This window comes from Mytilus trossulus, chromosome 1, assembly GCF_036588685.1.
Source record: "Mytilus trossulus isolate FHL-02 chromosome 1, PNRI_Mtr1.1.1.hap1, whole genome shotgun sequence".
In the NCBI taxonomy this organism is placed as follows: Eukaryota; Metazoa; Mollusca; class Bivalvia; order Mytilida; family Mytilidae; genus Mytilus; species Mytilus trossulus.
This window is the reverse complement of record NC_086373.1, coordinates 78,648,525-78,668,605: the sequence shown is the minus strand read 5'-3', so window position 1 is coordinate 78,668,605 and position 20,081 is coordinate 78,648,525. Positions and strand designations below refer to the sequence as shown.

Here is a 20,081-nt window from a genome sequence, read left to right as displayed (position 1 = left end):
GTAGTTTACAAATTCTAAAACTGGTTCCCGTCAAACTACAACACTTTGTTCGAGTGTAGTGGAATACAAGCAAAAACCAGTGTAAACTGGGTCCTGGCTGGTTTAATACTACACAATGATGCATAATGATAACACAAGCAGATTCCAGTTTGTTTGGAAAATAGGAAATACGAAACCAAACGCGGTAGGCAGAGCAATGTAATGAAGTTCAGGTCGGCAGTTATGGAACAATGACTGCGTCATTTTCCAATAATATAATAAATGCCTGCCTTTATATATTTAAAAAAAAAGATGTGGTATGATTGCCAATGAGACAACTATCCACAAAAGACCAAAATTTCACAAACATTAACAATTATAGGTCACCGTACGTTATTCATTATACTGTACCTAAAACATTAAATTTTTCTTTACTTGTTTTTAATCCGAGCTATTTGTCATACCTAATAGTATTAAAATATGTTGACATGAAACAAAGCTGGTAGGAGTGGTGTTTCCGATTGTTGTTTTCTTGACCGACAGTTTAACCAACATTCCAGTTAGCATCTTAATTGTAGTAGAAAACTGCTCTGTGAATTATGTACCGTCTTTTATTTACTTGTTCGACTAAGTGGTCCTCCAAGTATTATGCCTTCAATGTACAAGTAGTACCCGGTCACGTCTACTTGTATTTGTAGCATTTGTATTTTTATCCATCTGAGGAGTTTCAAGTGATTTTGAGCTCACCTGGCCCGAAGGGCCAAGTGAGTTTATCTCACCACTTAGAGTCCGTCGTCCGTCGTCGTCGTCGTTAACATTTTACACTTTGAACTTCTTCTAGAGAACCACTGAATGGAATGAAACCAAACATGGCATGAATGTTCCTTATGAGGTGCTGACCAAGTGTTGTTACTTTGTAGCCGATCCATCATCCAAGATGGCCGCCAGCGGGGGACTTAGTTTAACATAGGACCCTATGGGAAATGTATACACATGACTTCTTTTAGAGAACCACTGAATGGAATAAACCAAACATGGCATGAATGTTTCTTATGAGGTGCTGACCAAGAGTTGTTACTTTGTAGCCGATCCATCATCCAAGATGGCCGCCAGCGGGGGACTTAGTTTAACATAGGACCCTATGGGAAATGCATACAAATGACTTCTTTTAGAGAACCACTGAATGGAATGTAACCAAACATGGCATGAATGTTCCTTATGAGGTGCTGACCAAGTGTTGTTACTTTGTAGCCGATCCATCATCCAAGATGGCCGCCAGCAGGGGACTTAGTTTAACATAGGACCCTATGGTAAATGCATACAAATGACTTCTTTTAGAGAACCACTGAATGGAAAGAAACCAAACATGGCATGAATGTTCCTTATGAAGTGCTGACCAAGTGTTGTTACTTTGTAGCCGATCCATCATCCAAGATGGCCGCCAGCGGGGGACTTAGTTTAACATAGGACCCTATGGGAAATGTATACAAATGACTTCTTTTAGAGGACCACTGAATGGAACGAAACCAAACATGGCATGAATGTTCCTTATGACGTGCTGACCAAGTGTTGTTACTTTGTAGCCGATCAATCATCCAAGATGTCTGCCAGCGGGGGACTTAGTTTAACATAGGACCCAATGGGAAATGCATACAAATGTCTTCTTTTAGAGAACCATTAAATGGAATGAAACCAAACATGGCATGAATGTTCCTTATGAGATGTTGACCAAGTGTTGTTTCTTTGTAGCCGATCCATCATCCAAGATGGCCGCCAGAGGGGGACTTAGTTTAACATAGGACCCTATGGGAAATGCATACAAATGACTTCTTTTAGAGAATCACTGAATGGAATGAAACCAAACATGGCATGAATGTTCCTTATGAGGTGCTGACCAGGTGTTGTTACTTTGTAGCCGACCCATCATCTAAGATGGACGCCAGCAGGGGACTTAGTTTAACATAGGACCCTATGGGAAATGAATACAAATGACTTCTCTTAGAGAACCACCGAATGGAATGTAACCAAACATGGCATGAATGTTCCTTATGAGGTGCTGACCAAGTGTTGTTACTTTGTAGCCGATCCATCATCCAAGATGGCCGCCAGCGGGGGGACTTAGTTTAACATAGGACCCTATGGGAAATACATACAAATGTCTTCTTTTAGAGAACCACTGAATGGAATGAAACCAAACATAGCATGAATGTTTCATATTGTGTGCTGACCAAGTGTTGTTACTTTGTAGCAAATTTTTTTTTTTTTATATGAATTCAAAAACCCAAATAGAGTCAGGTGAGCGATACAGGCTCTTGAGTGCCTCTAGTTATACTATGTTCTTATGTTGTACTGTTACATCACTGTCCAAGGTTAGAAGGAGAATTGGGACCCCGCAAACATGAATAACCCCGCCACATTATCTATGTGCGTGCCTGTCCCAAGTCGGGAGCCTGTAATTCAGTGGTTGTCGTTTGTTTATGTGTTTCTAATTAGATTTTCTTTTCATTTTTTGTACATAAATAAGGCCGTTTTCTCGTTTGAATTTTTTTACATTGTCATTTCGGGGCCTTTAAAATCCGACTATGCGGAATGGGCTTTGCTCAAGGTTAGAGGCCGTATGGTGACCTATAGTTGTTTTCTGTGTCAGTATGGTCTCTTGTGGAGAGTTGTCTCATTGGTAATCATACCACATCTTCTTTTTTATGTTATGTTTGGTGTTTGACTTTTGCAACATATGGTCTAGATAAGCAAAATGGAGGCTTGTGAGTACATACACTACTTAGCCATGCACATTTGCAAATTGGTTAATGTTCCAGTTAGACTATATGGGTCATGTGTTGTATTTTTTGTTAGTAAAAGGTATATGTCATCAATATGGGTTTCATATGTTGCACTGTTTCACCACTGTCCGAGGTTTGGATTCCGCTTACATGTTTAAACCCGCCCTATTCTGTATCTGTCTGTCCAAAGAAGAAGGCTGTATGTAATTAAGTGGATGTCGTTTGTTGCTGTATATCATACTAGTATTTGTTTGTTGCTGTATATCATAGTAGTATTTGTTTGTTTATGTGTTTTGTACATAAAAACAAGGGTGGACACATATAAGTGTGAATGGTACTAGGGTATGTTTGACAGTGTTCTGATATAAAGAGTTCTGTTTCCCCATAGGGTTTTATGATAAACTGTTTCACAGGAAACACATTGGGAACACAATCACGTATTTCTGCATGATGGAATGATGTCATTGTGAGATGTCTAAGTACCTGCATGCATGTACTATTTGTATAATTCGATTCTGTATGTTCCTTTATGGTGGTCATTTCTTACTTGGGTTTGTTCACATAAATTGTAAATTAGTTTGAATGTAGAAATAGGCATTGTGATTTTGTTTTGTGCCTAAATCAGTCCGTTAGTTTTCTTTTCTTACATTTTCCTTTCGGGATCTTTTATACTAGTAGCTGACTATTGATCACTCATGGAGAGTGGTTTCATTGCCAATTATATCATGCACATCTTATGTTTATGTATACAACCTAACTTTAAGCAACGTAGACAAATTTTAAGTTGACCGTTATCATCATATTGCGGGTATGCTGTAAACTTAAAGTTGTAGATTCGTATCATTTTGATTCAAAGTGTCCATCATGTAGGTCTGTGATAATACAACTGGGAAGAACTATTGTTGTTCTTGGTCTAATAACCAAACGCACGATTACTTTATTCATATAAAAACTGCACAGAGTATAATATGCCATATAGATTCGTAACTTTACGGCTTTCATTGTATATAAGTAGCATTGGTTCGAATCCCGGCGTGGGAAGAACAATAAATTTGCGAAATCAAATTTACAGATCTAACATTGTTGGTCTAAACATCAACCCAACAATGTTAGATCTGTAAATTTGGTTTCGCAAATTTTTGGTTCTTCCCTCGCCGGGATTATATATATATATATACAACTCGTCTAAACATCAACCCAACAATGTTAGATCTGTAAATTTGCTTTCGCAAATTTTTGGTTCTTCCCTCGCCGGGATTCGAACCCATGCTACTGTGATATCGTGACACCAAATCGCCTGCACTGCAGCCGTCCCGCTAGACCACACGACCACCTGGGCTCTCAAAAAAAGAGCTTTCGGTGGGCATGTGTTACCTTTCCACGTCAGTTTTAATCTAGCGGCGTACTACAGTACATGATATATATATATATAAAAGTCTATAAAAAAGGACCAACCAGCAACTTTACTATGTACCGGATCGTCTAGAATAGGCGATACTATGCAGATATGGAAAAAAATTATATCAGTCTAAAGATTTGCACAACGGTACTGATGTAAGATGTAATAATACGAAAATGTTGTTATAAAATCGTGTTGACAAATATTTCGGCTTAACAAATGGCCTTCTTCTGTGTCACAAGTTTTAACAATACTGACATCAGTATTGTTAAAACTTGTATATATTTACAACTCGTCTAAACATCAACCAAACAATGTTAGATCTGTAAATTTGCTTTATAAAAATATGTGCTTGCCTTCTGTTGTCTCTTTGTGCGTCATGTCCTAATATCATATATGTATCATATAAGCTGTATTGCTTTCGGAATAAAGTATTATTCACTGCATTTTTTTAAATCATGCCCTCCCGCGCCCTTAATTGTTTAAACAATTTGTATTTTGCATCATGTTATAAATTATATTTATTTTGCTATAACGTATTTATGCTTTTCCGTTCAAGATTCCTTTATTCATTCTATAATGCAGCAACCAACATTTTTTAGGTCAGCAAATACGTAAACTCGCATAACAAACAAGGCATGCAAGTGACTGTTGTATATTGATTTCACAGACACTGCCGAATACCATCGAATTGGTTTGAGAACAAACTTGAAAACTTCTGGGCAAACAGGAACAACAATTGTCCACCGTGATAATCGTTGGCCGGTATACATTTAATAAAAATAAATTACAAACCAACATGTCAGACATGGCTAAAAATAAAAACATATAATCGAAAACCGCTGTAGTGATATAATGTTAAGTGAGTTGAGATCTTCTGCCTAAAATTTACAGAAAAAACAGACCCGTACAACTTCTTTTTATGACGGCTGTTGTCATCAATTCACAAGTCATCGTCACAGAATTATACGATTTTTCAAACCTTCTTTTTCTCTTTATACTTTCTCTCCTCTTAGTTTACCTATGAAAGCTAGTATCATATTGTATAAACTGTTTGTTTTATATGCATGTCCATATGAATATGCATATGCATTGTAAATTTATATTGTATTATGGAGAAGACTTCATAAGTATGATTTACTTGTGTCTAATCCATTTTGCTTTAATTCAGCAAATAAAATATGTTTAAACTAAACTATGACGGCTATTGCCTCTCCAATAAGCCCCCCCCCCCCCACCCCCCATTTTCCCATTTTGGCGTTGTGTCTTTCACATCGTTGTAAGATTTAGATGCATATTCGAAATTATAAAAGGCATAAGCAATACAAGACCTTCAACAATTCAGATCGACGAAATTGTCGATCGACTCCTATTGGAATTATTGCACTGTTACGCTAACTGTTAAAGGGTTTAATGTTCATCCCGAATACTATAAAAGATAGATAGAAAGTATGAGTAGCAAAAATGATCAGCAATTCAACATCTACACATAATTTACCATAGCCGAAATCGTCCGCAGGTTCATATCAATATTGTGCAAATATGAAGTTCTCGTCCTGCATGGTCCTGAAGATGCATTTAATTTGCCACTGGACTTGACAAATGCATCCAACCATTCCAAAGACCTCACACTCAGAATCGTAACATAAATGCAATTTCAATTAATAAATTTTATATCTTGGATTTATTTTTAATATCAACAACTAACTTTACGATAAAATAGAATAACCTATTTAATGTCTTCACAACAATATCACAGTTCACATAGCATGATGCATGATGTATTAACAGGAATCACGTAAATTATGTAGACATAATTGTCAAAATATGTTTGATGAACCTTTTTTTTTTTAGCTCAGTTTAATAATGCATGGACACTTTATACGGTAACTAATGGATAGATCTTGCACGTTTCCCGCTGTCGACTTCATTATCCCATTTCGTTAATGTTATGAACCAGGAAAACTTTAATATTAAAACTCCACCAACATGTTTGATGTCTAGTAGTTTGGGTAATAATAATGTCATTTTCTCATAACATTAACTAATTTTCCGATCACTTCCTCCAATAAATATCTAATCAACGACCATGGATTGACGAATTATGGCTAATTTGAAATACCAATGCGTACAAGGAAAATCTTTCAAACGTTTCGATGATGAGTTGATTTATTTTGTTGATTTGAAAGATTGTTTTCCTTGCCAGAATAGTTTTGTAAACCGAGGTCATTTCTTGTCCAATATTCATAGACCTCTCTTGGAACATTTGGGTCTTGAGACAAACAGCATGTAACACAATTATGATCACTCAGTCTTCTGTGCTTAGCCTTGGAAGAAGAATTTTTAACTACAAGAAATTAAGAAAGAGAAATGATTAAAGCATATAATTGATTGATTGATTGACGATAAATCAACTTCACATCAGAACAAATAGTGTATACCGCGACAAGCGTCATCTTGCATGTGCATTAAATTAAATGAAAATGTTGCAAAAGTAATTTGTATGATTTGTTGTGTGTGGTTGTCGTAGCTTTTGTGTCTGCCTAATTCATGAATTCTTATACCAAGCAGCAATACTATGGCATACTCGATCATGTGCTTGTTGAGCAATAACGCATTTATATATATAGAGAAAAATCCATAGCGAGAACATGCCTGGTTATTGCAATTGCTCAATTTAAAAGAACACTTCACTTTCTAATATGTTTAAGTATTGTATCCTATTATATTTCACAATTTCTCTGTGTCTGATTTTTCATCTATCAACTGGCTGCAATTCGTATTCTAAAGAAGTTTTAAGTAATAAGTACGACTTTGTAATAAGATACCTAAATATTCAAACATTCGCTGGTCATACAAAATAAGCATGATCTATTATATAGGATTTATAAAATCATTTACAGGAGATTTTCAGGAAAGTGTCGAAGCAAATGACATGTTAAGTTAGAAATTGATCACATGCAACATATATGCTTAAGAGTATTAGGCTTGTGTACACATTATTAAAAAGATTATATTTGGTATATTGTAGTTTTGTGGATAGTTACAGTGCAATGTTATTATAAAATAACAAAGTTATGCAACCTACCTATTTGTTTTACGGCTTGTAAATAATTCACAATTGTATAATATCCTTGCACATAAGCTATATCGGAAGGAATCTGATGTTTGCTATTGAAAATATTGAAGTTAGCTCCCGCTTCAATGAGTATCTGAACAATTTCAGGAAATCCTCTGTAACAAGCTAAATGTAACGGTGTATCACCACTTTCCGTTTTCTCGTTTAAATCACATCCATATTTTATCAGTAACCTGAAATATTTAATCGTCTTTAATGTGATATTCAAATTCAATTGGTCAATCACATATATATATTTACACATTGATTTTTTATTAGTGTTTTTTGGGTACTGAATAAAGGGGACATCAATCTTTTGACTTAATCGGCCGATGGACAGGAAGGGGGAGTTTTAAATATATGATAGTTTGTATCGATAAAAGCATGTTATTGTTATTGTTCAAGAGGAATGGTTACAGATGAAAGTAAAACACTCATTGAACCTGACCACTGGATGGTACAAAGTTCACTCAGTGACATAGTCAGTGAGCTTTTCTCATCACTTGGCGCCCTCGTCCGTCGTCGTCGTTATATTTACAAAAATCTTCTCCTCTGAAACCGCTGGGCCAAATTTAAACAAACTTGGCCACAATCATGATTAGCCTGGTATCTAGTTTTAAAAAATGTGTGCGGTGACTTGGCCAACCAACCAAGATGGCCACCATGGCTAAAAATATAACACAGGGGTAAGATGTACATTTTGGCTTATAACCATGATAACTCTGAAACCAAAGCATTTAGAGCAAATCTGATATATTTATCAAGTCGATATCTTTCTGCCCTGAAATTTTCAGATGAATCGGACAATTGGTTGTTGGCTTACTGCCCCTGAATTGTTAATTTTTAAGGAAATTTTGCCATTTTTTGTTATTATCTTGAATACTATTATAGATAGAGATAAACTGTAAACAGTAACAGTGTTCAGCAAAGTTAAATCTACAAATAAGTGAACATGACCAAAATAATCAGTTGATCCCATAAGGAGTTGTATTACTCTTTATAGCCAATTTTTAACAATTTTCATAAACATTTTTTCTAGTGGGATAGATTCATAGGTTCATATAGATATAGATAATTGTAAGCAGCGAGAATGTTCCGTCAAGTAAGATCTACAAACACATAACCATCACAAAAACACAATTTTGTCATGAATCCGTGTCCTTCGTTTATAATATGTGTCATTCATTTATGATATGCACATAAACCATGGTGAGCGACACAGGCTCTTTAGAGCCTCTAGTTTTTTTAAATAAAGTAGAAAGTTTCTAAAAAGACGGTGAAAATTGTTGACGCAGAATTCCAAAGTCTAGCCTTACTTGATTTTCTATGTTGACTATAAAACATTTATGACATCCCATGACATGTTACCTAAGACCTTTCTTTACACATTACTTGTATGATACGCGAATGCAACTTTTCAATGTTGTTTACATGTATCAAATTGGATATTTAATATACCATGATTGTAAGTGCAGTGCCCTTTATATTAACCGAGAAAATATTTTCCTTATTAGGTAAAGATTCACCCTATATACATTGACATCAATCTTTACGATACTATTTACGTAAGTTTAAAAGTGATTAATCTTGTTTGTGTTTGAAATTGTGGGGAATATTTGTTCCTGTTTACGCACTTTAAAAAACACAAACGTGATCATTTAAAAACATATATCCACCTTTCTTTACTACTGATATATAAATATATGATTTATTTTTAATTGATTGTACATGGAACTTTTATGTATAACCCCCTTTGAATTGAGATGGTTCTTGTGAGATTTATATGAAGACTAAATATTTGTTATTTTAATGGCCTCTAATTTTCTGATGGAGTGTGAATTTCAGATTCTTATTGAAAACGCCCTCTTTCACTTATCAACTGATATTCATGTATTGAGAATTGATGCATGTATAATTGTAAATTTCTATCCATTCTTCTTAAATATGCATGATGGATATCTATAATTGTATTAAACTGTGACATGCTCGGATGTTGGCCTCTGAATATATGTCTAATTGCAAAATAAAATCAAAACTCCTTGTTTCATATGAAATATTAGCCGCTGGTTTTAACAACTATTAATGTCATTAATCATTTAATGTTCATAACAAACAATGAAAATCCAAACTAGCATTTTAATAAAATGAAGAGCAGGATGGAACTTCGAGCAATGACATGTTATAATGATGTTTGGTGAAGAAGAGGTCTCGCCTGTTTTACTCTAAATTATCTAATTGTAAACGTGGAGGGTCTAATATAAGTATAACACAATAAAATTTTAAATAGATATAAATGAGAATCTAAAATTGAAACAAAGTTTGTGGAAAAATTTGGCCCAATTGCATCCGACTTTAAGTTTTGAAAAAAAAGACAACCTCAGCAAAATTGTTAGTAAATTTATTTAAAGAACTCTATTTGGATTCTGCATGTCATTGAAATATATATACGCAAATACACCTCTAAGGTGATACTATCCACTAATCCAAAGTTGAAAAGGAACCGTGTGAACGAATTAATGCAAAATTTGAAATGAAAAGTAGAAATTTTCCAATATGTGGAAGAACGAAAATATATGTTCTGTTTAAAACGGAAATGACCGTCATAATACGGTTATGTGACATCCAATGACCATTCAGTTGAACGCAAGTCTTTTTAAACTAAACAAGTGCCAGCTGGTTTGAACAATTTCTTATCTAAGATCAGTCTATGTGTTTTCAGAGTTCTTGATCGTTTATAATCAAAGAACGAAAACTCAATGGTTACATTAAATTCCATGGATAATTGTGCTATCTAGTTCTATCAATTTTCGAAATATTGTAACCCGTTCGATGTTCTTTTATATATAGGTCAAAATCAAAAATGAGGTAGTATTTCTATAAAAATACGTAAAACAAAAACATAAGATGCGAGTGCTAAGAATTGATTTTAAATAAACCATTTACAAAATTGTGAATGTGAAAAAAAGGAGATATGTCACATTTGATATGCCAGTGTGTATTTTTCACTGCGTTTTTACCCCTTTTATTTTAATACTTCTTTTCGGTCATAAAATTTCAACAAATTAATAGGAATAGTAAATGCATAGATGATTGACTGTCGCCAAATAGATACATAAATAAATGAAAACATAAAAACAAATCGGAAGATTCAAGAAAAGTGTAAATACTTTAATTTTAATATCAGAGGTATACCAAAACATAGTGTTATTTACCAACAAACAATTTTAAAAACCTTTGTAAAACTCTCCAAATTTGTAAAAAAAGATCAATTAAAAAGACGAAAGGAGGGTATGTAAATTATGTAGAATTGATAAAAAGAGAATAAATAAGGGACTCATATGGAAAAATAGCTAGTCAGGTATTTTCCATGGTTTTTTGTTGTTGTTTTGTAAGCTATTTTTACATTTATGGTATTTTGTATTTCATTTCAGAATGCTGTTAAATTTCTGAAAACAATTTTTATGAACGCCTTAGAAAACGATGTTATTTTATCACACTATCATACATACCTTACGATTTCAGGTTGGTTGTTATCACAAGCTGCGTGTATTGGTGTTGCTCCCCATGCAGTTTTTGAGTTCAAACTAGCCCCTTGAATAACTAATATATGTAATATATCCAAAAATCCGCGACAACATGCCCAGAATAAAGCAGTTCCATCATTTTTCGAACCTTGTATATCAATAGCAGTATACTTTTTGTTCATTAATATTTTTTTCGCTGTTTCTTTATCTCCACAGCGTACTGCATCTATTAACGAAAACGCCATTTCACCAAATACCGTTTCAAAACGTGTTTACCTGTTATAACTGACTAAGGGAAAAACCTATTGAACATTAAACCAACCAATCCGCGTGTTTTATTTTTAGCTTCCTGAATTTTACAGGCTAGTATTTACTTTATAGTTCAATAAATACACGTCAATAGAGTAACAACCTTTATCCACCACCTATCAGCTTTACAATTTTAAAATACCTTTGATCACTAGTACTTTAGGTACAAATTTGATTTACTTTACTTTTTTCCTGAGTACTATATATACATCATTCAAAAATGTTTGTTTTGATCCGTTAATATACATATATAAAATGATTGTCCGCGACTTCCTTCTATATAAACTAAAGTCGTTTATATATATATATTTATCTTATTTTTTTGTTATGGTAATAACAAATGTATATTTGTTCAATTTAAAAATAACTTCTATTATTACAAAACCCTGGCAGTTCCAAAAATAGGAAGTTCCTTTCAATTCCAACTATGCTAAATCATATCCCGGATTTGAGCGTCGTCAATCCTAAACTACCGCATTTAACAGACTTAAAAGCTATTGGGCACAACGGCCTACATTAGGCTGATGACATGTACTAAATATGTACTTTGTCGTGTGAAGATTGGCAATATGAACTTTGTAAAAATTAAGTTACAGTTCAACTGTACCTAGTATGGCCAAAGATTTACATTGTCAAGGATTTGTAAATCCTTGGTATGGTCCAAATAAGATACTCATCTTACATGTAACTAAGGCGCACCCGAAGAGTTTGCAGTTTGTGTTCCACCACAAAGGTGCTTGGGATATGAACCCATTTCAGTTTTGTGCGTTTCTCTTTTCAATTAGTTTACGGTTAAAAAGTTTTTAATATACAATTTTTCTTTTAAATTATTTTTTATTTGATGTGTTCTTCGACTTGGATTTATCCACACGACATTTAATAATAGCCGTTTATACATATCGTTCCTTTCTTTTAAAAGATAGTTTTTATACGCCCGTCAAAATTTTGATGGGAAGTATTATGGTATACACATGTCCGGTGTCCGTCCGTCCGTCTGTCCGTCCGTCTGTCTGTTCGTCTGTCCGGCGTAAACATGTCGCATCGTTACTCGAGAACGACTTATCCAAATTTCATGAAACTTAATATAGTTGTTTCTTATGACGGTCAAATGATCTGTATACTTTTTGGTGAAAATTAGATTTAAACTTTTTGATTTACGGCACTTTGTAACTAAAACAGGGGTGTGTTTTTTTCACATGTCGCACTGTATCTCAAAAACGATTCTTGATTATGGCTTAAAACTTTAAACACTTCTTAGTTATATTAATCTTGATATCTGTATACTTTTTGGTGATGATTCAAAATTTCATTTTTGAGTAATTGAGTATTTTGTAAAAAAAAAGGGGGAGTTTTTTTTTACATGTCGCGCCATATCTCAAAATCGATTTATGATTATTGCTACAAACTTTACACATGTCTTTTTTATATTAATCTTAAGATCTGTATACTTTTTGATGATGATTCAAAATTTAATTTTTGAGTTATTGAGTATTTTTTTAAACAGGGGAGGTTTTTTTTACATGTCGCGCCGTATCTCAAAAATAATTTATGATTATTGCTTAAAACTTTACACACTTCCTTTTTTTTGTTATATTAATCTAAAGATCTGTATACTTTTTGGTTTTGATTCGAAATTTTATTTTAGTTATATTTAGTTGTTTGTAAAAAAAAAACCAGGGTGGGGGGTTTCCCGCCGTGTCTCAAAAACTATATATGTTTATTGCTTAAAAATTTCTCAGAAACTATTTATGATTATTGCATATAACTTCCACATAAGACGTCGGGCGTATCATGCGCTCATGGCGCAGCTGTTTATTGAATTATGTTAGCGCAAGTTTGTAAACTGCAATTCAACTTTAAACAATGCATTTTCTTAATTTCATAAAACGGAAAATGTAATCACAGTATCACCTTGATGACATTTTGCATTAGGCATTACCGAGAAAACACTTAAATAACTTTTAATTTTACAACAAAAATTATTCTTTGTCGCTACATCGTGCAGTGAACAACAAACTCTATATATTTGGAGGTGTGGGGAATATGTTGGCGCTATAACAAACATGTTAAATCCCGTTGCATATTTTCTGTAAATGCAAGTCTGTTCATCTATTAAAATGAAGACAATATGATCTAACACTTTATAACAACTGTCTTCTTATACAGAAACATTTCGTTTGATTCAAGATCTGGGAACACTGAGTATATTCCCGGGATTCAATATTTTAACTTGGTTATATAACGGGAAATAACACAAGATCCACGAGTCAGTTTATTTCAGTGATGTTCAGTAATTTTACCTACATGTCTTTTAATTTGTAGCAAGGGAACAAGTTCAGTGACAACCGGTTATCTTTTCTTTTTTTCTGAGAGAACATGTTAAAGTATTCTCATAAGTTTTATTCTTAAAACTATCATGTAATTTTTGTCGAGCATGCAACTTTTGTTGCAGAAAGCTCGACATAGGGATAGTGATCTTCTTAACTGAAAGCTTTATATCTTAGAAGGTGCTAGACCTGGATGCTTCATACTTTGTATATAGATGTGTCATGTTACGAAATTTCCGTCAGTCACATGTCCAATGTCCTTGACCTCATTTTCATGGTTCAGTGACTAATTGAAAAAAAGTTAAGATTTTTTGTAATGTCAGATCGTGCACAGCCATGACGTGCAAATTCAAAAAAAGTTATGTTACCGCGCGTGTGGAAGTAAATGTCACAATAAGCCTACATGCAAGAATGTAATTAGCGATGACAATTAACTTTGGCATCAATATTTAATTTTAACGTAGCCTTGGAAATAATACATTGTCATGTTACCATCATTGTTTTTTTAGATAAAGCTAAAGTTTATTGTTTTATTGAAACGGTGTAATGCATATTTGAAAAAAATACCTATATGGTCAAAATACTCATATGGTCCGGGCCTTTAATAACGATACGAGTATATACTCATATGGTCCGACCATACGCGTACGGTCGGGCCATACGCTTATGGTCGGATCATATAAGTATACGCATATGGTCATGACCATACGCGTATGGTCCAAATACTCATATGGTCTGGAACATGCATACCTTGCAAGGTCCTCATGCCCGTCAGACAGTTTTCACTTGACCTCGACCTCATTTCATGGATCAGTGAACAAGGTTAATTTTGGTGGTCAAGTCCATATCTCAGATACTATAAGCAATAGGTCTAGTATATTCGGTGTATGGAAGGACTGTAAGGTGTACATGTCCAACTGGCAGGTGTCATTTGACCTTGACCTTATTTTCATGGTTCAGTGGTTATAGTTAAGTTGTTGTGTTTTGGTCTGTTTTTCTTATACTATATGCAATAGGTCTACTATATTTGTTGTATGAAATGATTGCAAGATGTACCTGTCTAGCTGACAGGTGTCATCTGACCTTGACCTCATTTTCATGGTTCAGTGGTTATAGATAAGTTTTTGTGTTTTGGTCTGTTTTTCTTATACTATATGCAATAGCTCTACTATTGATCTACTCAGGTGTATGGAATGATTGTAAGGTGTACAGGTCTAGCTGACAGGTGTCATCTGACCTTGACCTCATTTTCATGGTTTAGTGGTCAAAGTTAAGTTTTTGAGATTTGGTCTATTTTTCTAATACTTTATGCATTAGGTCAACTATATTTGGTGTATGGAAATATTTTATGATCTATATGCTTCTTTAAGTTTCCCAGTGTTTTCTTGGTTAATTTTGAGTTTATGTGACTGACAGTTGTAATTACGCCATATATTAGGTCTATCAACATAATATCAATGATTAGTAAAGAAGACGCGACATTTCAGCGTGTGCACTCTTGTTGAAAGTGAAGCATCATATGATCCGTGATATAACTGATAGAGATATATGTGATATGTGTCTGGTATAAACTATACCCTATGATATCAACCTGGGAACAGTATATCTAACCTTAATATATATATGTTCCTGATTTAACTTATGTCCTCATCATTAAACTTTAAATGTCAGTAGCCAGCAATAGCATCTTCGAAAAAATACAAATACTTTAAAGGTCTCTTTCTCTCATGACATTATTTCTTATACTCTGCCGATTAAAGGTCTAGAACCCGGCAGATATTCTTACAAATAAGACTCTCTGTAGTTTGAATAATTATGTATCAGTCTCTATCGAGGATTGAAGAATTAACATGAGTATAACAGAAATTAGTCGGAGATCGGCGGAATATAACGACTGACATTATTTAGAGAATTCGGAACTCGAACTTGAGGGGAATCGGATCCGGTTCTGAAATTAAGTTTCATCTGTTATTTCCGGACACGCAAAATGACAAATGGTAAACACAATTTTACTTCTCAGTTTAAATTTACCTCGACAGCTCCCATATATCACATTATAATGGTCCCTGTATTGATAATTTGAGATAGTGTTAATGGGCTGCCGACTGGGAACGAAAGATAAGTCAGTTAGTCACTAGATGTAGACTAGTTTGACCTGAAATATTTGCCACTGAACGTTTAGCAACCATAAAAAAAATCATTGATTAAAGACAAGATATCTTTCTGCGTATTCAATTGACTGTCTTAAATGAATAAGAAACTCAATATCGAATCATATGCACCAGAAGACCTGAACTTGAATATAGTTGCCCTGATATTGTACCACAATCATTGTAGAATGTTCATATCATTAAGTAGAAGGTTGTGATCTATTTTAAGGGTTAAGGGGCAAACAGTTTAGGAATAAAGGGCCAAAAACAAGCATTATTGTAATTTCGGGACAATAACTAATGTTTAAATGCAAAAAATGGGCCCTAATGAGCATTTTTGTAGTATTCAGTCAATAACTTGTATTTAAGTGTATAAATCTCTCTCTGAAATTATATCACAAGTTTCCATACTACAAAGGGATGGTGATGGGGGGTTATGGCTCAAATCATTTTAGAAATTAGGGGGAAACAAGGTTATAGTATTGTAGGTGTTAAAGATTGATTTACAAATTGCATTGAGGCATATTAAAGTTTTTTTTGAAAATACTGACCCATAAATATACATTGTCATACTGTATTCATATATACATCAACTTACTTTATATAGATTTTAAAAATAATAATATTACTTTTATTATAATTCACTTATTAACTTGTTGCATATTTTTTAACAAGACAATTATAGTATTAAAAAGGCTTATTTTTTTTGCAGTATACTCATTTGAGGGGATTCTAGTGTTTAGTCTTCTGGTTGTTTGTACTTGTGCATATATGAGAAGAGTCCCACGTCTTAAACAGTGGTTTTTGTCAGAGAAAAAAGGATTTCTTGGGGTATTTTATAAAGGTAGGTTAAACATAGTATTCCTTGTACAAATGTACAGTGCATATAAAGACAAAAAATATCAGGTTATAATAGAAATACTACAGATTAAGAGATAATGTAAATAAATGAGAATTCACAGAACGGGAGGTGTATGAAAAAACAGTGATCTGTCAGATTGTTTTAAAATTTGCTACACTAGTAAAACAACAAATGTTATTTGGATGAAACGTCTCATTGGCACTCACACCACATCTTCCTATATATAATATATGTGATTTACTGGAGAAACTGTGGCTTGAATATTGAAAAAATACAGATTATATTATTCTTACTTTATAGATAAAGTCAATTTTTTATTTGTAAAATACAAAGGTGTTAATACATGTATGTAGAAGAAAATAGTCCAACATATATGTAAATGTCACTCAGAAATGAAACAAGATGCGACAGATAACACAGAAATTCAAATACATTAAAAAACAAGAATTCATAATTGATCTATACATGTACATTAAGGATGTGAACATATGGTATTAAGAAGATAGGGTACAAGTTATATTGTAACATAAATTAGTTTTTTTCCTTTGATGTTTTTATGAAACAATTTGCTTAAAAAGTGTGGTGAGGGAAAACCATGGTATATTATATGCAAATTAATGTTGTACCATACTTTGCTAATTAAATATTCAACTCAACTAGAATTCAAAGGAAAAAGGCGGAGCTTCAGCCATGGTATAACATGTTTATGTTATTCCATGGCTGAAGCTCCACCTTTTTTTTAAAAATTTATCCGCCTTTTAAATATTTAGGAAACTGTTAAACGTACTAAAAGGTCAAGATCTTCATTTGTTTTCATTTCATAACAAAAAGCAATAAATTATGTGTACCCAAATCTTTAGAAACCTTTTTCAAACTATATAGGATTGTTACGAATTCCCCTAATTTTGGAAACAATTACTACATGTTTCTTCTTTAAGTTGTGAAAAAAATGAAATGTGAAACTATCATTTCCTTTGTGAAGATCCGATTAAATTTCGATTTTAAAAAGGGGGTACCTATAGAAAAAAGGAATAAATATTGGCTACAAATATCTGTGAAAAAACATGATATTTTTTGCGATCAATTAGGGGAACGTACACTTTCTACGCTCCCTGGATCCGATACTGTTTAAGTACAGTGTTTTATCATTAAAATTGTGTTTTAATAAATAATCTAATAATCGAATTAATAAAATAACGGAAGAAAGCAGTTTGTACAAAAACTAGAAATGTATAAATATGCATTTTTCAATGAGATGAAAATTCTGTAAAATATGATTAATTTGTATGATACTTGAAAACAAAAAAAAACCAATTCTTACCGTCATTAGAATAATTATTTAATCCTTGTCCGACGCTGGAATCCGATATTTTTGTTTACCTCAGTCTGATGACATTATGAAGTTACTTGCGCAAACAACCACGCAAAACTAAATAAAAATCGGGAAAATCTAACATTTTCTTTCCTTTTTGCAAATTCAGGGGTTCTATTACATGAAATACACAGAATATCATACACGAGGCGCAAAAGTGACTTGCGCGAGCTTCCATGTCATTGGATAAAAATTTAACGTGATCAATTTCCAATATTAGTTGAAGGTCTTGAAGCTGTCAATCATTTTATTTATATTACAAATTTTATATACCATGTGTCTTACTCATTAACATATTTAAACAAACTCATCCTTCGAATTCGTTTGTTTAAATATGTTAACTCGTAATAACCATGGTATATATAGTACTTAAAACATATAGATTAGAATGTCCTGTATTTGTACTTATACCTTATGGAATTTAAAGATTGATTTCTAAATGTGCTGAAAAATAATCAGCAAGAATATCACTTGATTTACAATTTAAGAATTATGCTAAGCTATTACATTGTATATCTTATGCTTTAATAAATGTGTCACATTCTTGAGAGACTAAAAAGAAAAACAATCAAAATTGCACTACCAAAAGTCTGCCATCTGTATAAAATTAAATGGCAAATTTGATCTTACTTGTTCTAAGAAAGATAACTCAATCTTAACCATGAACCAGACAAAAACTAAAATATGATTTATCTTTTTCTTTCTATCATTTATGAAGGCAAAATACTGAAACAATATTTTTCTACAAGTAGACAAAATAAGCTAATGTATTATCAGCTTGCTTGTGAATAATAGAACCTCTTTTGTTGAATCTGTATTCATGCAACCTTTAATTTGACCCTAAGCTGGTTGCTTATGTGTTATTTAAAAGTAAATTTCAACATTTAATAAGAGAATCAAGCAAGCCACTGAGCAGACCAATTTTGTTGACTTCTTCAACCCACATAAAAATAATTCTTTATAGATTACTTGTATAATGTTTACATATCAAACCATGAGCACTCTTGAGAGGTCATTTGATGGCTTATAAGATCTATTTAGTCTGAAAACACTCAAAATCCTAATACATCATGAGGATTTAATGCATTATTAATTGCTTCTTTTTGACCAGTTGTAATTTGGCTTTTTGTTTAAGGATGCTATAAATCAAATATGAAAATTGGAATCATATCAATGCTCATGAATTTGACAGCAAGTGCCCCCTATTGCTTGGACAGACTGATATTTCAGATTCAAGGAAACATTCTGTATGTTAACTATAATTATATATAAAAACTGATTTTTTTTACCAATAAAATATAGAAACAATATTCATTTTGAAAACAACAATATATACATTTGTAGATCATTGGATAAATGTATATAATATCAATTGTGTTTTCTATTTCAGCATCCGTTATTGGCACAAGATTACATATACCAGTGGCTTTATCATGTCTTCTCATGGGATTTTATATACTTGTCCTGAGGTGATTCAAGTGATTGTTTAAATGATGCTTATCTAAAAGAGGGAATACACAGGGGTATACGCTGGAGTTCTTCAGAAATATATCTTTGTGATTTACAATATAGCAATTTCTGTGATGCATTGACAAAAATATCATGTTGTTGTTCTTAAGATTTAGTGAAACAAACAATGTTGCCATATAATATGTACCTGTATATATATTTATATATATTATTTTTGTCATTGATCATGTAAAAATAAACTGTCATATTTTTTATTGGTGTTCTTATGTAGCTCATGATTGTTAGAATACTGGCCCAAACGATGTGATTTTAATGCCATCAATTAGTGCATCTAATGGTTTGTCTGAAAACCCTATTATCATTTTCTTCCAAGCATTTATCAGACATCTTTTTTTAAGATTCTAAGTGCAAGTTATATCTGGTGTCTAGAGGTTGAACCAAATTGTTCAACTTATGTTTTTAGTCATAGATCAAATACATCATTATTATACATGTACATGTTACCATAACATTGTGCAACAAGAATGTGTCCATATTACAGGGATGCCCCACTCCCATTATCAATTTCTATGTTCAATGGACTGTGAAATTAGGGTCAAAACTCTAATTTGACATTACAATTAAAAAAGATCATGACATATTGAAAATGAATACATTGTGCTAATTTCAAATTGATTGGACTTCAACTTCATCAAAGACTACCTTGACCAAAATTTTTAACCTGAAGCGTGGCACTGATGCACAGAATCTGGAAAACATAATGCCCACCTAGGGGAAATGTCTATTCAGTC

At 33.0% G+C, this 20,081-nt stretch overlaps 2 protein-coding genes across 2 annotated transcripts; one reads left to right on the top strand and one right to left on the bottom strand.

Moving 5' to 3' along the window:
• Window positions 1–5,823: 5,823 nt before the first annotated feature.
• On the bottom strand, window positions 5,824–11,103 carry LOC134686220 (ankyrin repeat and SOCS box protein 2-like). The gene is made up of 3 exons (XM_063545901.1): window positions 10,786–11,103; window positions 7,247–7,470; window positions 5,824–6,505 (listed from the first exon to the last, which is right to left on the bottom strand). The coding sequence occupies exons 1-3, from the start codon at window positions 11,043–11,045 to the stop codon at window positions 6,303–6,305; spliced, it is 687 nt and encodes a 228-aa protein (XP_063401971.1). The 5' UTR covers window positions 11,046–11,103; the 3' UTR covers window positions 5,824–6,302.
• Window positions 11,104–15,301: 4,198 nt separating this feature from the next.
• On the top strand, window positions 15,302–19,542 carry LOC134710237 (protein kish-B-like). Its single transcript, XM_063570509.1, has 3 exons — window positions 15,302–15,433; window positions 16,299–16,430; window positions 19,211–19,542. Exons 1-3 carry the CDS (start codon window positions 15,424–15,426, stop codon window positions 19,291–19,293), a joined length of 225 nt encoding a protein of 74 aa, XP_063426579.1. The 5' UTR covers window positions 15,302–15,423; the 3' UTR covers window positions 19,294–19,542.
• The last annotated feature ends 539 nt before the right edge of the window (window positions 19,543–20,081 follow it).